Source organism: Mirounga leonina, unplaced genomic scaffold (genome assembly GCF_011800145.1).
Source record: "Mirounga leonina isolate KUSES-001 unplaced genomic scaffold, KU_Mleo_1.0 Mir_173, whole genome shotgun sequence".
In the NCBI taxonomy this organism is placed as follows: Eukaryota; Metazoa; Chordata; class Mammalia; order Carnivora; family Phocidae; genus Mirounga; species Mirounga leonina.
Genome location: NW_023270447.1, coordinates 58,719,258 through 58,734,586, shown reverse-complemented (window position 1 = coordinate 58,734,586; position 15,329 = coordinate 58,719,258). Strand labels below are relative to the sequence as shown.

At 44.2% G+C, this 15,329-nt stretch overlaps 1 protein-coding gene across 1 annotated transcript; it reads right to left on the bottom strand.

Moving 5' to 3' along the window:
* Positions 1-320: 320 nt before the first annotated feature.
* On the bottom strand, positions 321-12,759 carry PRDX1 (peroxiredoxin 1). Its single transcript, XM_035018700.1, has 6 exons — positions 12,657-12,759; positions 10,397-10,513; positions 7,275-7,428; positions 6,790-6,912; positions 5,653-5,783; positions 321-676 (listed from the first exon to the last, which is right to left on the bottom strand). The coding sequence occupies exons 2-6, from the start codon at positions 10,500-10,502 to the stop codon at positions 591-593; spliced, it is 600 nt and encodes a 199-aa protein (XP_034874591.1). The 5' UTR covers positions 10,503-10,513; positions 12,657-12,759; the 3' UTR covers positions 321-590.
* Between the last annotated feature and the right edge of the window lie 2,570 nt (positions 12,760-15,329).

Sequence of the window (15,329 nt, the reverse complement as noted above, 5' to 3'; positions counted from 1 at the left end):
TAAAGGTAAATGTCCAAGTAATCTCATGGGGCCTGAATCTAAAGCCTGCAATTTATGCTTTAACCTATAGCACAGATTGCAATGCTTTAGCCAACATTACCGCAGGTCTTGCTTTCTCCCCCCAGATATAGTGAAATTACGACCTTGGTTCAACTTCCATTTCCTGTGTCTACTTGCATATCCCCCTGCCCCCAATGTAATTTTCTGATTCTGAGGCAGGTCTCACCCTCATTTTCTCCTAAAAAGAGAAAGCAGAGCGTAAATTCCTCTCAACATCAAAAGCCTAGTACCCCCCCACCCAAAATGAAGACTCAACAAGGTCTCAGTTCAAGTTTAATAGAAACAACAAAAGACAAAAAGTGATGCCCTGCTACTGTACATAACAGCTGGCCTGCCCCGTAACAGCTCAGGCCCTTCTCTCCAGAGGAAGAAAGGCTGGCCTCCCCAACCCCTGCAGGAAAGGCCTGTCCTATCCCCATACCACATCTGCACAGTGTCTAAAGTTTTATGTTCTAAGCATGACAATAATACAAAAAAGATTTTGTTTTCATGGCCACCCACTGCAGCCCAGCCCTAAAATGACCTGGCGCTCACTTCTGCTTAGAGAAATATTCTTTGCTCTTCTGGACATCAGGCTTGATGGTATCACTGCCAGGCTTCCAGCCAGCTGGGCACACTGCAAGAGAAAAGTATTAAATTAATAACCTGCTCAGTTGTGAGCTCGACCTTCCTCCCATGAACAAATGGGAGACAAACGGACCAAGGGCTCAAAACCAAATCTGATACCTTGAAAGGCTGAACACTCTGGAACCAGGAAGCCTATGCTACAGTCTGAGATCCTTCAAGCCTTTTAGTGCAAGGCTAACTATAAACATGTTATTTAATCCTCACCATAGCCCTAATACTATTACACCTAAATTTATGCATGTAACACCTGAAACTTAAAGAGTAACAGCTTCAATTGTATATGCTTTGTTCTAGAAATAATGTCTAAAGTATATATGGCAACACAACTATTAAAATTTGTTAACAGTAGATGGGCGCCTGGGTGGCTCAGTCGTTAAGCGTCTGCCTTCGGCTCAGGTCATGATCCCAGGTTCCTGGGATCGAGTCCCGCATCGGGCTCCCTGCTCGGCGGGAAGCCTGCTTCTCACTCTCCCACTCCCCCTGCTTGTGTTCCTGCTCTCGCTATCTCTCTGTCAAATAAATAAAATCTTTAAAAAATAAATAAGTAAATAAATAAAATTTGTTAACAGTAGTAGATAGGTGGGTGAATGGGCATTTTTATTTCCTCAGTAATTTTATGTATGATTCACATACATATTTTAAAAAGCCTTAAATGCTCTTCAACAAATGGTGCTAGGACCAGCTGGATTTCCACATGTAACCAGAATGAAGTAGACCCCTACTTCACACCACATACAAAAAATTAACTCGGGGGCACCTGGGTGGCTCAGTTGAGCGGCCAACTCTTGGTTTCAGCTCAGGTCATGATCTCCTGGGTCTTGGGATGGGGGACCCCTACACTCAGCGGTCTGCTTGAGATTCTCTCTCCCCATCTCCCTCTGCCCCTCCCCTCTGTGCTCTCTAAAATAAATCAATCATGGGCGCCTGGGTGGTTCAGTCGTTGGGCGTTTGCCTTCAGCTTAGCTCATGGTCCCAGGGTCCTGGGGTCGGGCCCCACGTCGGGCTCCCTGCTCAGCAGGAGGCCTGCTTCTCCCTCTCCCACTCCCCCTGCTTGTATTCCCTCTCTCGCTGTGTCTCTGTCAAATAAAAATAAAAATATCTTTAAATAAATCTTAAAGAATAAAAAACTTCATGACCTTGGATTTGGAAATGTATTCAATAATGAACAGTTAAATTGAACTTGATCAAAATTAAGAACTTTTGTACAAAGGACATTTTCACAGAGTTAACACACAGAATGGGAGAAAATATTTACACATCGTATATCTGAGGAGAGATTAACAACCAAAATGTATAAAAAACTCCCACAATTCAACAAAAAGACAACCCAAGGGCACAAGGGTGGCTCAGGTTAAGCATCTGCCTTTAGCTCAGGTCATGATCCTGGAGTCCCGAGATTGAGCCCAGCATAGGGCTCCCTGCTCAGTGGGGAGTCTGCTTCCCCCTCTACCCCTCACCCCACTCTTGTGCTCTCACTCTCAAATGAATACAATCTTTAAAAAAAAAGACAGCCCAGTTCAAAATGGTCAAAGGACCTGAGAAGACATTTCTCCGAAGAAGGGAACACAAAATGGTCAATAAGCATATGAAAATATGCTCAGTATCACTAGTCATTACAGACATGCAAATCAAAAGCACAAGGACACCTCTTCACACCCACCAGGATAGAGTATTAAAAAAAAAAAAAAGTGTTGGCAAGGTTGGAAAGAAACATTTAGTATTGCTGGTGGGAATGTGAAATGGTGCAGCTGCTATAGAAAACAGTTTGGTAGTTCCTGAAGAAGCTGAACAGAATTACATGACCCGGCAATTACACTTCTAATGTAAATAACCAAAATAATTGGAAACAAAGATCCAGACACCTGCTTACCATTACTCTAGCAGCATTATTCACAATAGCCAAAAGGTGAAAACAATCCTGTGTTCATCAACAGATGGATGAATACACAAAATGATATATACATAAAATGGAATATTATTCAGCCTTTAAAGAATGGTTTTGATACCCACTGCAGCATGAACCTTGAGAACCTTGAATCCATTATGCTCAGTGAAAGAAACCAAACACAAATGGACAAATATTGTTATGATTTCACTTACATGAAATATCTAGAATAGACAAACTCATAGACACAGAAAACAGAAGTTACCAAGGGCTGGAAGTAAAGGGGAATGAGAAGTTATTGCTTAATGGGTTATAGCTGGCTGGGATGAAACATCCAGAGAATATTGGTGATGGATGCACTACAACATTGTGTATGTAATTAATGCCACCAAACTGTACACTTAAATGACAAATTATGCCATATGTACTACATTAAAAAATTAAAAAAAAAAAACTTTAATGATTTGTCCCCATACCAAGAAATAAGCTAAGTAAGTAAACAAAGCCAAGACTCTGTAAAACCACAAACACTAAGCTGTTTCTTCCCACTGGAAGCCCTTGAGGGATCTAAAGAAAGCAACCCGTTTGCCCCCTTAGTTTAACTCTGCCAACCTGGATAGCCTGAAGGGTAGGACTGACAGAGAAGGCCCTTCTTGCACTAAGTAACTACTTTCTACTCTACTTTCTACTTTGTACAGGGGGCGCCTGGGTGGCTCAGTCGTTAAGCGTCTGCCTTCAGCTCGGGTCATGATCCCGGGGTCCTGGGATCGAGCCCCGCGTCAGGCTCCCTGCTCAGCCGGGAGCCTGCTTCTCCCTCTCCCACTCCCCCTGCTTGTGTTCCTTCTCTCGCTGTGTCTCTCTGTCAAAATAAAATCTTTAAAAAAATATATATATATATATATATGTATATATATATATGTATATATATATATGTACGGGCGCCTGGGTGGCTCAAGATGGTTAAGCGTCTGCCTTTGGCTCAGGTCATGATCCCAGGGCCCTGGGATCAAGCCCCCCATCGGGCTCCCTGCTCAGTGGGGAGTCCAATAAAGGGCTTTGCCACGCCCCACCTCCTGTCTTTGTGCTAAATCTCATCCCCCAGCAGGGGGCAGTCTCAGGAGCTATCTGCTCCTTCAATGCACTAAGGTAAAGCCCACACATACTTCTACAAATGGTGCCTTCGGATACTAGTTGCTCACTGATTCCTATTAGCCTCCAACTCTAGCCAAGCCACCACTTTTGGGTCCCCTGAGCAGACACCACTGATTCAGACTCTTTAACAACTTTCACGTTCTGTATCATAAGATCAGGTCTGACATGGGCCTTCGAAAACTAGTCTTAACTTTTATCACCTGAAGAAAGAAAATGAGATGTAGGTAAGGCAAATTCATCCAAGTACACCTGTGCACTTCATCTTACCTCAGCAGCACTTGATCACAACTATTTTGTCCTCAATTACATTAGCTTGGGAGGTTATGAGGTTCAAGATCTCCATTCCCCCATATAGCCAACTTTTGCAGCCTCAATCCTTAAAAACTAAATTAAGTCTTAGTTAGGGTAAGGCTGTCTCATTCTGGCAACAACTATACACCAATGAGGGGGGAAAAGATCAAAAAGCTACAGCCTTACTAACTCAAAAGCTGGGATCTAGTAGTTTATCCCAAAACTGTAATGAAAATATGAGGAAAGTACTAGTGCTGGAGAAATAGCACAAGGAAGGCCTACACTCTAGCAAATGCTAGATAAAAACCCCAAGTTGAATCTGCTAGGTCATGTGTAGATTTTAGTAGGACAAACTTATAGGGGCGCCTGGGTGGCACAGTCGTTAAGTGTCTGCCTTCAGATAAGGTCATGATCCCAGGGTCCTGGGATCGAGCCCCGCATCAGGCTCCCTGCTCAGCGGGAAGCCTGCTTCTCCCTCTCCCGCTCCCCATGCTTGTGTTCCCTCTCTCTCTGTTGAATAATAAAATCTTAAAAAAAAAAAAAAAAGGACAAACTTATAAAATGATTTTTGATCCTGAAACATCTAATGAAGAACCTTGATATTTCATCTCAAATACTCTAGCCCTAACTACTCCTCCTTAAAAAAAATTTTACATGGGAGCGCCTGGGTGGCTCAGTCATTAAGCGTCTGCCTTCGGCTCAGGTCATCATCCCGGAATCCTGGGATCGAGCCCTGCATCGGGCTCCCTGCTCAGCAGGAAGCCTGCTTCTCCCTCTCCCACTCCCCCTGCTTGTATTCCCCCTCTCGCTGTGTCTCTCTGTTAAATAAAATCTTTAAAAAAAAAAATTTTTTTACATGAACATTTACGTAATTTGGTTATTTGCGGATTCTAATTCTTACAAATATGACACCACCACAACAATACAATGTAATTTAGGAAGATAAAAAGAGGGGTGCCTGGGTGGCTCAGTCGGTTAAGCTGCCTTCAGCTCAGGTCATGATCTCAGGGGCTCCCTGCTCACTGCTGCACCCCTGCTCGTACTCTGTCAAATAAGTAAAATCTTAAAAAAAAAAAAAAAACACAACTAGGGGCACCTGGGTGGCTCTGTCAGTTGATTCTCTGCTGTCATGGGTCCAGGGTCCTGGGGATCAAGCCTCAGGTGGGGCTGCTTCTCCCTCACCTCCCCACTCTGTGCTGTCTCTATCTCTCTGTCTCGCTCTCAAATAAATACTTTAAAAAAAAAAAAACTAATAAAACAAATATGATCACAGGAATTAAAAGCTCTTCTGCCAATAAACACTTGCCCAAGAATGGCATGCTGTATCTCTAGATGTAATTCTCAAACATTTTTTTTTGCCCTTATACACACCTATGAGATCCTCCTACACTCCTTTAGTAAGTTAAAAGCTGCAGCAATGATTCTAAATGAGCAGGGCAGAAGCAGAGACTATGCAGCTAGAACAAAAAGCCTTTATATATTCTCCTCCCAAGCTTTTCCGTTACCTCACCCCATAATCCACTAGAGAGATTTTAATTTCTTGAACAGACATACTTTTATTTGGTAGACCTTGTTCCTGCCATCTTTCCTTTCCTACCACAATTCTGTTGTCAAAGTCACCAGGTGGATTGGCTTACCTTCCCCATGCTTGTCAGTAAACTGGAAGGCCTGAACCAGTCGCAGAGTCTCATCCACAGAGCGGCCGACAGGAAGGTCATTTACCGTGATCTGCCTAAGGATACCTTTGTCATCAATGATAAAGAGGCCCCTGGGAAGAAGAGATTGAAGGTTTGAGGGATATGCAGTTCAGGTTTAGAAATTGCTTCGTTAGAACAGAGATGCAGTGGGAATGAAAATGTGCTGGCCTCCCAGACTTGCATTGGCTTTGTCTTCCTGCATAAATAATGAAACGAGGAGTACCTGGCTGGCTCACTCAGAAGAACGTGTGATTTGTGGGTTAGAGCCCCACACTGGATGTGGAGGAAGGGAAGGAGGAAGGAATATGAACGAAATGGGATCATTATCCTGTATGCTTTAAACTTATACAGTGATGGGGGTGCCTGGCTGGCTCAGTCAGTGGAGCGTGCAACTCTTCGTCTCGAGGTTGAGAGTTCAAGCCCCACATTAGGTATAGAGGACTTAAAAATAAAATCTTTAAAAAATAAATAATAAATAAATAAATAATAAATAAATGTATGTATGTATGTACGGATGTATATATGTATGTGCCTGGGTGGCTCAGTCATTAAGCGTCTGCCTTCAGCTCAGGTCATGATCCCAGGGTCCTGGGATCGAGCCCCGCATTGGGCTCCCTGCTCCACAGAAGCCTGCTTCTCCCTCTCCCACTCCCCCTGCTTGTATTCCCTCTCTCACTCTGTCAAATAAATACATAAAATCTTTAAAAATATATATATAAATAAATAAATAAATAAATAAATAAATAAATAAATAGGGGTGCTTGGGTGGCTCAGTCTGGTTAAGTGTCTGCCTTCGGCTCAGGTCATAATCCCAGGGTCCTGGGATCAAGCCCGCATTGGGCTCCCTGCTCCCTGGGGAGCCTGCTTCTCCCCTCTCCCATTTCCCCACTTGTACTCTCTGGCTCTTTCCCTGTCAAATAAAATCTTAAAAAAAAAAAAAAAACAACACACACACACACACACAAAACAATGAAAGGAAAAAGGAGTCTACAGATCAGGGCCCTACCTTTCTCCAAAAGGCCCTCAAGTCAATCAGATAATTTTGATGAAATGTCAGTCCCCCTGGCAGGAATATACCTGAACGAGATGCCTTCATCAGTCTTTAAGACTCCATAGTCCTGAGCGATGGTACGCTTGGGGTCTGATACCAAGGGAATGTTCATGGGTCCCAGTCCTCCTTGTTTCTTGGGTGTGTTGATCCTAAGAGCAAAAAGCACACATACAAGCACATTCAAACTCTTGTGTAGCAAAAGGATTAACTGTATCTATTCCTTCCCTTTTTCAGCATTCCTAATCTAATTTCCGCCAAAGACCAAACTTTTCCCAGAGTAAAGTGAGTGCCTGAAGATAGTTTAGGTCACCAGGGTACACTCAAGCTGCAACCCAAGCTGCTTCTCCTCTGCTGCCAGGTAGTAAGAGAGCAACAAGAGGAAGTCAGAGCCTTTGCACTCCTTCCATCAGGAGCTAGAAGGCAATACCTGAGCAAGTCTTTTGTCAAAGCCCCCCAGTCCCAGTTGCTACTTAGTTCAAAGTTCACAGGCAAAACTGACGAAGAGATTTACCATGCCAGATGACAGAAATGAGAATCCACAGAAGCACCAATCACTTGACAGTTGAGTTTCTTAAATTCTTCTGCCCTGTCACTGAAAGCAATGATCTCCGTGGGGCACACAAAGGTGAAGTCAAGAGGGTAAAAAAAGAACACGATGTATTTTCCTGGGGGGGGAGAAGAGCCAAAAGTTTACCTTTGAAACACACTTCCTTGCTTTACAAAGAATAAAAACCAAGGGGCACCCGGTGGAGCTCATGGCTTTGGGGGAAGGGAGTGGGGCGCAGAGGGAGAGGGAAAGAGAATCTTAGGCAGGATCCACACCCAGCACGGAGCCCAACGTGGGCTCTATCTCACAACCTGATCCAGAATCAAGAGTCGTACGCTTAACCGACATGCCCCTGGTAACTCTTGATCTCGGAGTTGTGTGTTTGATCCCCACACTGGGTGTAGAGATAACTTAAAATCCTGAAGTATCGTGGTGACTCAGTGTGTTCAGCATCCAACTCTTGGATTTCGGGTCAGGTCATAATCTCAAGGTAGACTCCACCCTAAAAGGGTCTGCTTGAGATTCTTTTCCTCCACCTCGCACAGGCAAGCAAACTCTTGCTCTAAAATAAGTAAATCTTTGGGCGCCTGGGTGGCTCAGTCGTTGAGCGTCTGCCTTCGGCTCGGGTCGTGATCCTGGGATCGAGTCCCACATCGGGCTCCCTGCTCGGCGGGAGGCCTGCTTCTCCCTCCCCCACTCCCCCTGCTTGTGTTCCCTCTCTCGCTGTGTCTCTCTGTCAAATAAATAAATAAAATCTTTAAAAAAAAAAATTAAATTAAATTAAATAAGTAAATCTTTAAAAAAAAATAAAATCTTAGGGGGCACCTGGGTGGCTCAGTCATTAAACGTCTGCCTTCGGCTCAGGTCATGATACCAAGGTCCTGGGATCGAGCCCTGCATTGGGATCCCTGCTCAGTGGGAAGCCTGTTTCTCCCTCTCCCACTCCCCCGCTTGTGTTCCCTCTCTCTCGCTCTGTCAAATAAATAAATAAAAATCTTAAAAAAATAATAAAATAAAATCTTAGGGGCACCTGGGTGGCTCAATCGGTTAAGCATCTGCCTTCGGCTCAGGTCATGATCCTGAGGAGTTGGGATCTACCATGCATGGGGCTCCCTGGTCAGCGCAGAGTCAGCTTCTCCCTCTCCTCCCTGTTCTTGCCCTCCCTAGCTATCTCTTTCAAATAAAATCTCTTTTAAAAAGAAAAAAATGATCACAATTAAAAAAAAAAAACCTAAAGAACTTTTCCTATGGAAAAAAAGTCTTTTTAAGTTGATGGTAGTAGACAACAACTGCTAAATGCCAAGACTCAACACAGATGTCTCCTAGCAGCTAGTTTAGAACATCTTGTTGTAGGAGAGCCTGCATGAAAAAAACTTCCTTTCAGTTCTATGCTTTATTTTCCTGCCTCCCCATTAGCTGCCAATTACAAGATAAACACAGCTCAGTCTGATTTTGATCTCTAGATAGTTAAAATTAGCACAAACACCAAGTTCTCCAATAAAGAAAAACAAAACCAAGGATGCAATTACTTACTAGATAAATGCCAATACATACAATTAATGCACAGGAAAAGCTCAATTACTGGATTCTGTCTTGCAAGTCAATAAAAAGACCAAAAAAGAGGAAACCAGAACCTTGACATTTCTTCCACAATGAACCATAGTAACGGGACAGGTAAGGTTTAAGTGATCATCTAAATCACCACTAATTTATTCCTAACAAGCCTAATTGGACAAGAAAAAAATTTGAGGCAAAAGTTCCAAAAGTCCTAGTAAGATAACAGGATCTCTAGTTTAAATTTTACTGAAGTCACTCAGATTACCAGTAGAAGTAGCTCTTCAACTGGCCAAGCAGCCTCTCACCATAACTAATAAGTTGAGTTACTGAAGAGTTCCAAGTATTCACTCATTTCCAGGTAGCGGCAATGTCTGAAAGTCAAAATAAGCTGTTCCTTTTGACATTTACTCTGAAAACCAGAATCACTGGAAACTCTGAACTCATCTGAACAACTTCTCCAGAGCTTTACCTAACAAGCACTTTGAAGCCTCAGCAGGTCAAGCCCTGGAGGAGAGAGCAGCTTTTTCTAAACCTGTCTTTCTAAACCTCGAGCCTTTACCTTTGGGCCAGGGTCACCTCCCTATGGTGCTACTTGTTTGCCAGGGGAGCTTCCCTCCATAGGGCCCCTCTTAACTGCTTCTCATTCAAAACAAGTGTGAAGTGTTAGGAAACCTTAATCACATGTTCTACGCAAAAGCTGAGTCCAAGAACTAATTACTATGCCACTAAAAAAGGTACACTTAACACCTGAGTTTCCGGTTTGCACTTCAAGGAATCTTGTGTATCAACTATCCCAAAAAACCCTGCTGTTCCAGGACTGCAAGGTTAAAAAAAAAAAAAAAAAGAGGCTCATCAGAGCTAGCCAAGTGTCTGCATGAAACTATCACAGGAAAGAGAATTGTTCCAACTGCAACATCAACTCTTCTCCTGGGGCTAACAGTCAAGGGAATGTGCCTAAGCCTCTGCCTAATAATACAGCAGCTGACATATATATATATATTTTAAGATTTTATTTATTTTTTGACAGAGAGAGACACAGCGAGAGAGAGAACACAAGCAGGGGGAGTGGGAGAGGGAGAAGCAGGCTTCCCGCGGAGCAGGGAGCCCGATGTGGGGCTCGATCCCAGGACCCTGAGATCATGACCTGAGCCGAAGGCAGACGCTTAACAACTGAGCTACCCAGGCGTCCCTATATTTCATAAACTTAAACAGTTTAACCTCTGAAGACGAGCTTTCAATGACATAATGAGTATCTCCCAAAACAGTAATACAATTGAGTATTGAGAAGATAATTGAGCTAGTATGTCCAGGCATAATGAAGCATGGGCTTTTTCCATAAGCAGTCTGAACCTAGGGTGTCTATCAGTGACCATGGTTGTTAATCACTCCTTCAACATACTCCTACCCTGAAGACTATGACCTAGGATACATGTCATTTTACAATCAAACCTAACAAAAAGAGAAATCTAATGAGCAATCCTAGATTGTAAAATAATTCCATTTTAATGAATCTAATTAATTACTCTTACCTTTGTAGTCAGATAGGCTGAGGTCTTTGAACTGGCCATCTGGCATAACAGCTGTGGCTTTGAAGTTGGGGGCAGGATGCCCAATTTTGGCATTTCCTGAAGACATCGTGCTATCAGCTGGAGATAAAAGACCAAGTGAATTAGAAACAAGCCCTGTTTTTCTAAGTAACCAACACCCTTCTTCTACTTAGAGGCGGAATGTCCAGTGACCTTAGTATATACATTAATTTTTATATTAGTATTGACGCATAAACTGAGCTTTCCGACTTCTGAAACAAAATCAGCATTACAGGGGCGTGTGGGTGGCTCAGGTTGTTAAGCGTCCTTGACTCTTGATCTCAGGGCTGAGCACGGAGCCTGCTTGAGATTCTCTCCCCCTGTTCCTTCCTCCTTCCCCTGCGTTCTCAGGGTCACTTTCTTAAAAAACCGTCTCTGGAGGCGCCTGGGTGGCTCAGTTGGTTAAGCGACTGCCTTCGGCTCAGGTCATGATCCTGGAGTCCCAGAATCGAGTCCCACATCGGGCTCCCTGCTCAGCAGGGGGTCTGCTTCTCCCTCTGCCCTCTTCCCTCTCGTGCTGTCTCTCATTCTCTCTCTCAAATAAATAAAATAAAATCTTAAAAAAAAAAAAAGTCTCTGAATATCAGCTTTTGTTTTCATTTAAAAGCAGCAATTTTTTTTTAAACTGAAGTAACCTCTATTGCTATTTCTTTACTATCATTTGTGCAATGGCATTTTCTTCTGTAGTTTCATTATATAAAAAGCACAGAGGAAGGTTCAGCCTCAAACCTGAGCCCAAATAAACAATGCCATAATGTCTATTTCTAGAAGTGGTCATGTTGCCCTTTCCCTGGACTGCACCTTCCATTTGCCTTCCTAATTCAGGAAGCACACTTGACCTTTCTCCAGGTGCATTTGCCCAACACAGCACACAACCCTAAAGCCAATCCAACTTTTCAAGACACAAGACCAGGATTCTGGCATATGCTCAATTCCAAAACCTTAGGGGTTGTGTTTAAGCCGTAGAAGTCCTTTCAAAAATGGGTTTCTGATCTTGGGGCCGGGATTCTGGAGCAATAATAAGTAGAACAAGAGTCTATTTATTGCTGGGGAGCCTGGCTGGCTTAGTTGGTGGAGCATGTGACTCTTGATCTCAGGGTTGTGGGTTCCAGTCCCACGCTGGGTTTAGAGATTACTTAATCTTTAAAAAAAAAAAAAATCCTTACTGTAAAAAAAAAAAAAAAACAAGAACAAAAAAATTACTTACTGCTAAAAAAAGAAATGCTACACTGGATTCACCCAAGTCAACAAAGACAGGGAGCTGAGCTCTATAAACCAGTAAGCCATCAGTTTGAAAGACCCAAGGAGCTAATATTCCACGTTCCAAAGTGTTTTTGGTGCATGATACCACAACCAAAAAAATCGTTGTGAGCATCGAATATTGCAAACTTTCTAATGCTTAATACCAAACAAAAAACTAGTAAGGCAAACTGCAATTTGGCGACCAAATATATAGGGTGTGACCCTAACATAAACTACCTTCTCGTCCAAACCTGCTTTTCGAGGTGGTCCCCACTCCACTAAAGTCCGACTCAGCGGGGTAAAGGCCGCACGTAGGACCTCAAGCCGGTGTGGGCCTCCGTGGGTCTGCCCACGAACTTTCCTGGCGAAAGCCACGCCCCGAAGCCCCACTTCAGGTTCCCTCCAGCCGCTCGCATGATCAACCCCCCACCGTAACACTTCGGTAAGCACCAGCCAAAAAAAAAAAAAAAACAACGCAGTCTTCACAAACGAATTTGGGATCACCACAATCCCTATTCAGCAAACGCAAAAAATAAAGGCAGACAAGGGAATCAGTACCCGAGACTCCCCATCTAGTCACCGCTCAGGACCGGGGAACAGCCTCTACCTCTACCACATGACGCGCGGGTAGCCTCAGGTCAATTTCCAGGTCCATTCTAGAAGCTTCCCGAACCCGCCCCGCCTGGGAGATTCACTGAGAGCCCACCACGCCAAGCCAGTAAGCACCCTCTGCTCGGATTGCCGGGGAAAAAGGAAACTCGAGCCGACGTTCGTCTAAGAGTTTAAACAGGTCCCCGCATCCGCAAGGGAGGCCCACGGGAGGGTGCGCGAACCGCCTAACCACGCTCAAGCGTCAGACCTCGCCCGTCCACCTCCCCCGTCACAGAACCCAAGCTGAGAAGGGCACGACCCCAGAAGAATGAGGAAAAGGCGACGACCCGGGTGTGGGGAACCTTCTCACCGACTCTGCGAACAAAAACGCCGAAGACAAGGCAGGAAGAAGACGCGTGGAACGCGCGCGCGGGGCGCCGCCTTTATAGCCTCTAGGGCTCTCGCGAGAGTCAGAGCGGGCCGGGGGTGCAGGAGGAGGAGAGAGGAGGGGGATGTAGTCCGAGCCCCGCCCCGACCCAACGCGCCCCGCCAGAATGACTCAGCGCTTTCCCTCGCTGTGGGCGGGCTCGGGCACGGAAGGCACGGATACCCCTCCCTGCTGCCGACGTTTGGGGTCGCAGAGCCCAGAGCGAGTGTCTCCAAAGCCGAACGCCTCGGTTAATCTGGGATCTCTGCGAGGGTACCCTGTGCGTCTTTCCCTCAAGGCCCAGACCAGGCTTATGGTCCCGTTGACCTACAGAGGATCACGTCTAATCCACACCAAGCACTGAAAACTATCCAAATATTTCCCAAATACTGATCCCCGCAGCCTCTGCCCTAGTGCTGCCTCAGTACTCAATCTCCTTCATTATTCTGATTTCCAGGATTGCCGCTTTCCTTCTCCTGCCTACTCCTTCCAAAGCTGCTGGAGGGAATCTTTCTGAAATCTGATCGTTGCACTCCTCTGGTTTGTGGTTTTAAAAAACTGGGGCTCTGTAGTCCGTTTCCTGAATTAAAACTCAGTGTCATAGAGCTACCATATGATCCAGCAATTGCACTACTGGGTATTTACCCCAAAGATACAAAAGTAGGGATCCGAAAGGGTACGTGCACCCGGATGTTTATAGCAGCAATGTCCACAATAGCCAAACTGTGGAAAGAGCCAAAATGTCCATCAACAGATGAATGGATAAAGAAGATGTGGTGTATATATATACAATGGAATATTATGCAGCCATCAAAAGGAATGAGATCTTGCCATTTGCAACGATGTAGCTGGAACTGGAGGGTATTATGCTGAGCGAAATAAGTCATATGTATCATATGACCTCACTGATATGAGGAATTCTTTTTTTTTTTTTTTAAGATTTTATTTATTTACCTGAGAGAGAGAGCACATGAGAGGGGAGAGGGTCAGAGGGAGAAGCAGACTCCCCGCCGAGCAGGGAGCCCGATGCGGGACTCGATCCCGGGACTCCAGGATCATGATCTGAGCCGAAGGCAGCCACTTAACCAACTGAGACACCCAGGCGCCCCTATATGAGGAATTCTTAATCTCAGGAAACAAACTGACGGTTGCTGGAGTGGGGGGTGGGGTGGGAGGGATGGGGTGACTGGGTGATAGACACTGGGGAGGGTATGTGCTCTGGTAAGCTCTGTGAATTGTGCAAGACTGTTGAATCTCAGATCTGTACCTCTGAAACAAATAATGCAATATATGTTAAGAAAAAAAAGAAGAAGAAGAAGGTAGCAGGAGGGGAAGAATGAAGGGGGGGAATCGGAGGGGGAGACGAACCATGAGAGATGACAGGACTCTGAAAAACAAACTGAGGGTTCTAGAGGGGAGGGGGGTGGGAGGATGGGTTAGCCTGGTGATGGGTATTGAGGAGGGCACATTCTGCATGGAGCACTGGGTGTTATGCACAAACAATGAATCATGGAACACTACATCTAAAACTAATGATGTAATGTATGGGGATTAACATAACAATAAAAAAATTAAAGAAAAAACCCTCAGTGTCATTTTATGTGTGGCCTTCAGGCAAGAGCCTTTTCTCACCTGTAAAATGGGAATACTATTAATTCTGTGAGATCATCTTTGTTGCTCACTTAGCACAATTCCTAGTTCTTATACGTTAGAAACGTTAGCTTTTATTGCTAGAATTCTTCGTTGCTCCTAGATTGATTGTAACACCCAGAACAATGCGTCGCTGTTTCAAGACTTAAGGCTTTTGTTCAAATATGAAGAATCTGTTGCCTCCTAGTTAGCCTAGAGAAAATGTCTTTTTGAAGACTCAGCTGAAGCATGACTTCCTCTGAAACTGTTCCTGACCTTGGCTCATCCCCAGAATTCCTCTGAAGTTGTTCTGACTTTTGCTCATCCCCAGAATTTATCATTTTTATTTATTTATTTATCTATTTATTTATTCATTCATTCATTCATATAATTTATCAATTATATTTTGTGTCCCAAAATATCCTATATGGCCAAAAGCTGTACAAAATAGCTCTTAAGCTATTTTACGTGTTTATATGCCTACCTCTTCTTGCTAGACTGACTTTCTGGAAAGTAAGGTTTGGGTTACACCCATCTCTGTGTCCCCAAGACACAACAGAGCACCTGATATAAAATAGGAGCATGTAATAAGTATATTATGTCCCCTTTCTGAGCCCATCACTGCTCCCACCACCACCATCCTATTAACTCCCTTGTACATCACAGCAGCTAAGAAATGGAAACATGCTGTGTCATGCTGGCTGAGCATCTCAAAATTTTTTGGCATTTCCCATTCTATCTAGCAACATAAGTGATTTTTGTTTGTTTCCTTCTCTGCCTGAGGTGAACAGTTATTTGGTCATTATTCATTTCCTTCTAGAAGCAGCAGGGGAATTGTAGAAGTTCAGAGCTTAATAGTGGATGGTTATTGCTATGGGAAGGTTAAACCAACAACACACAGTCCTACTTCAGCCAGAAAAAAATTACCATATATTGTATCTTCCATGTGCCAGGCCCTGGGCTAGGGCACTTGGGCTTATTTGTCTC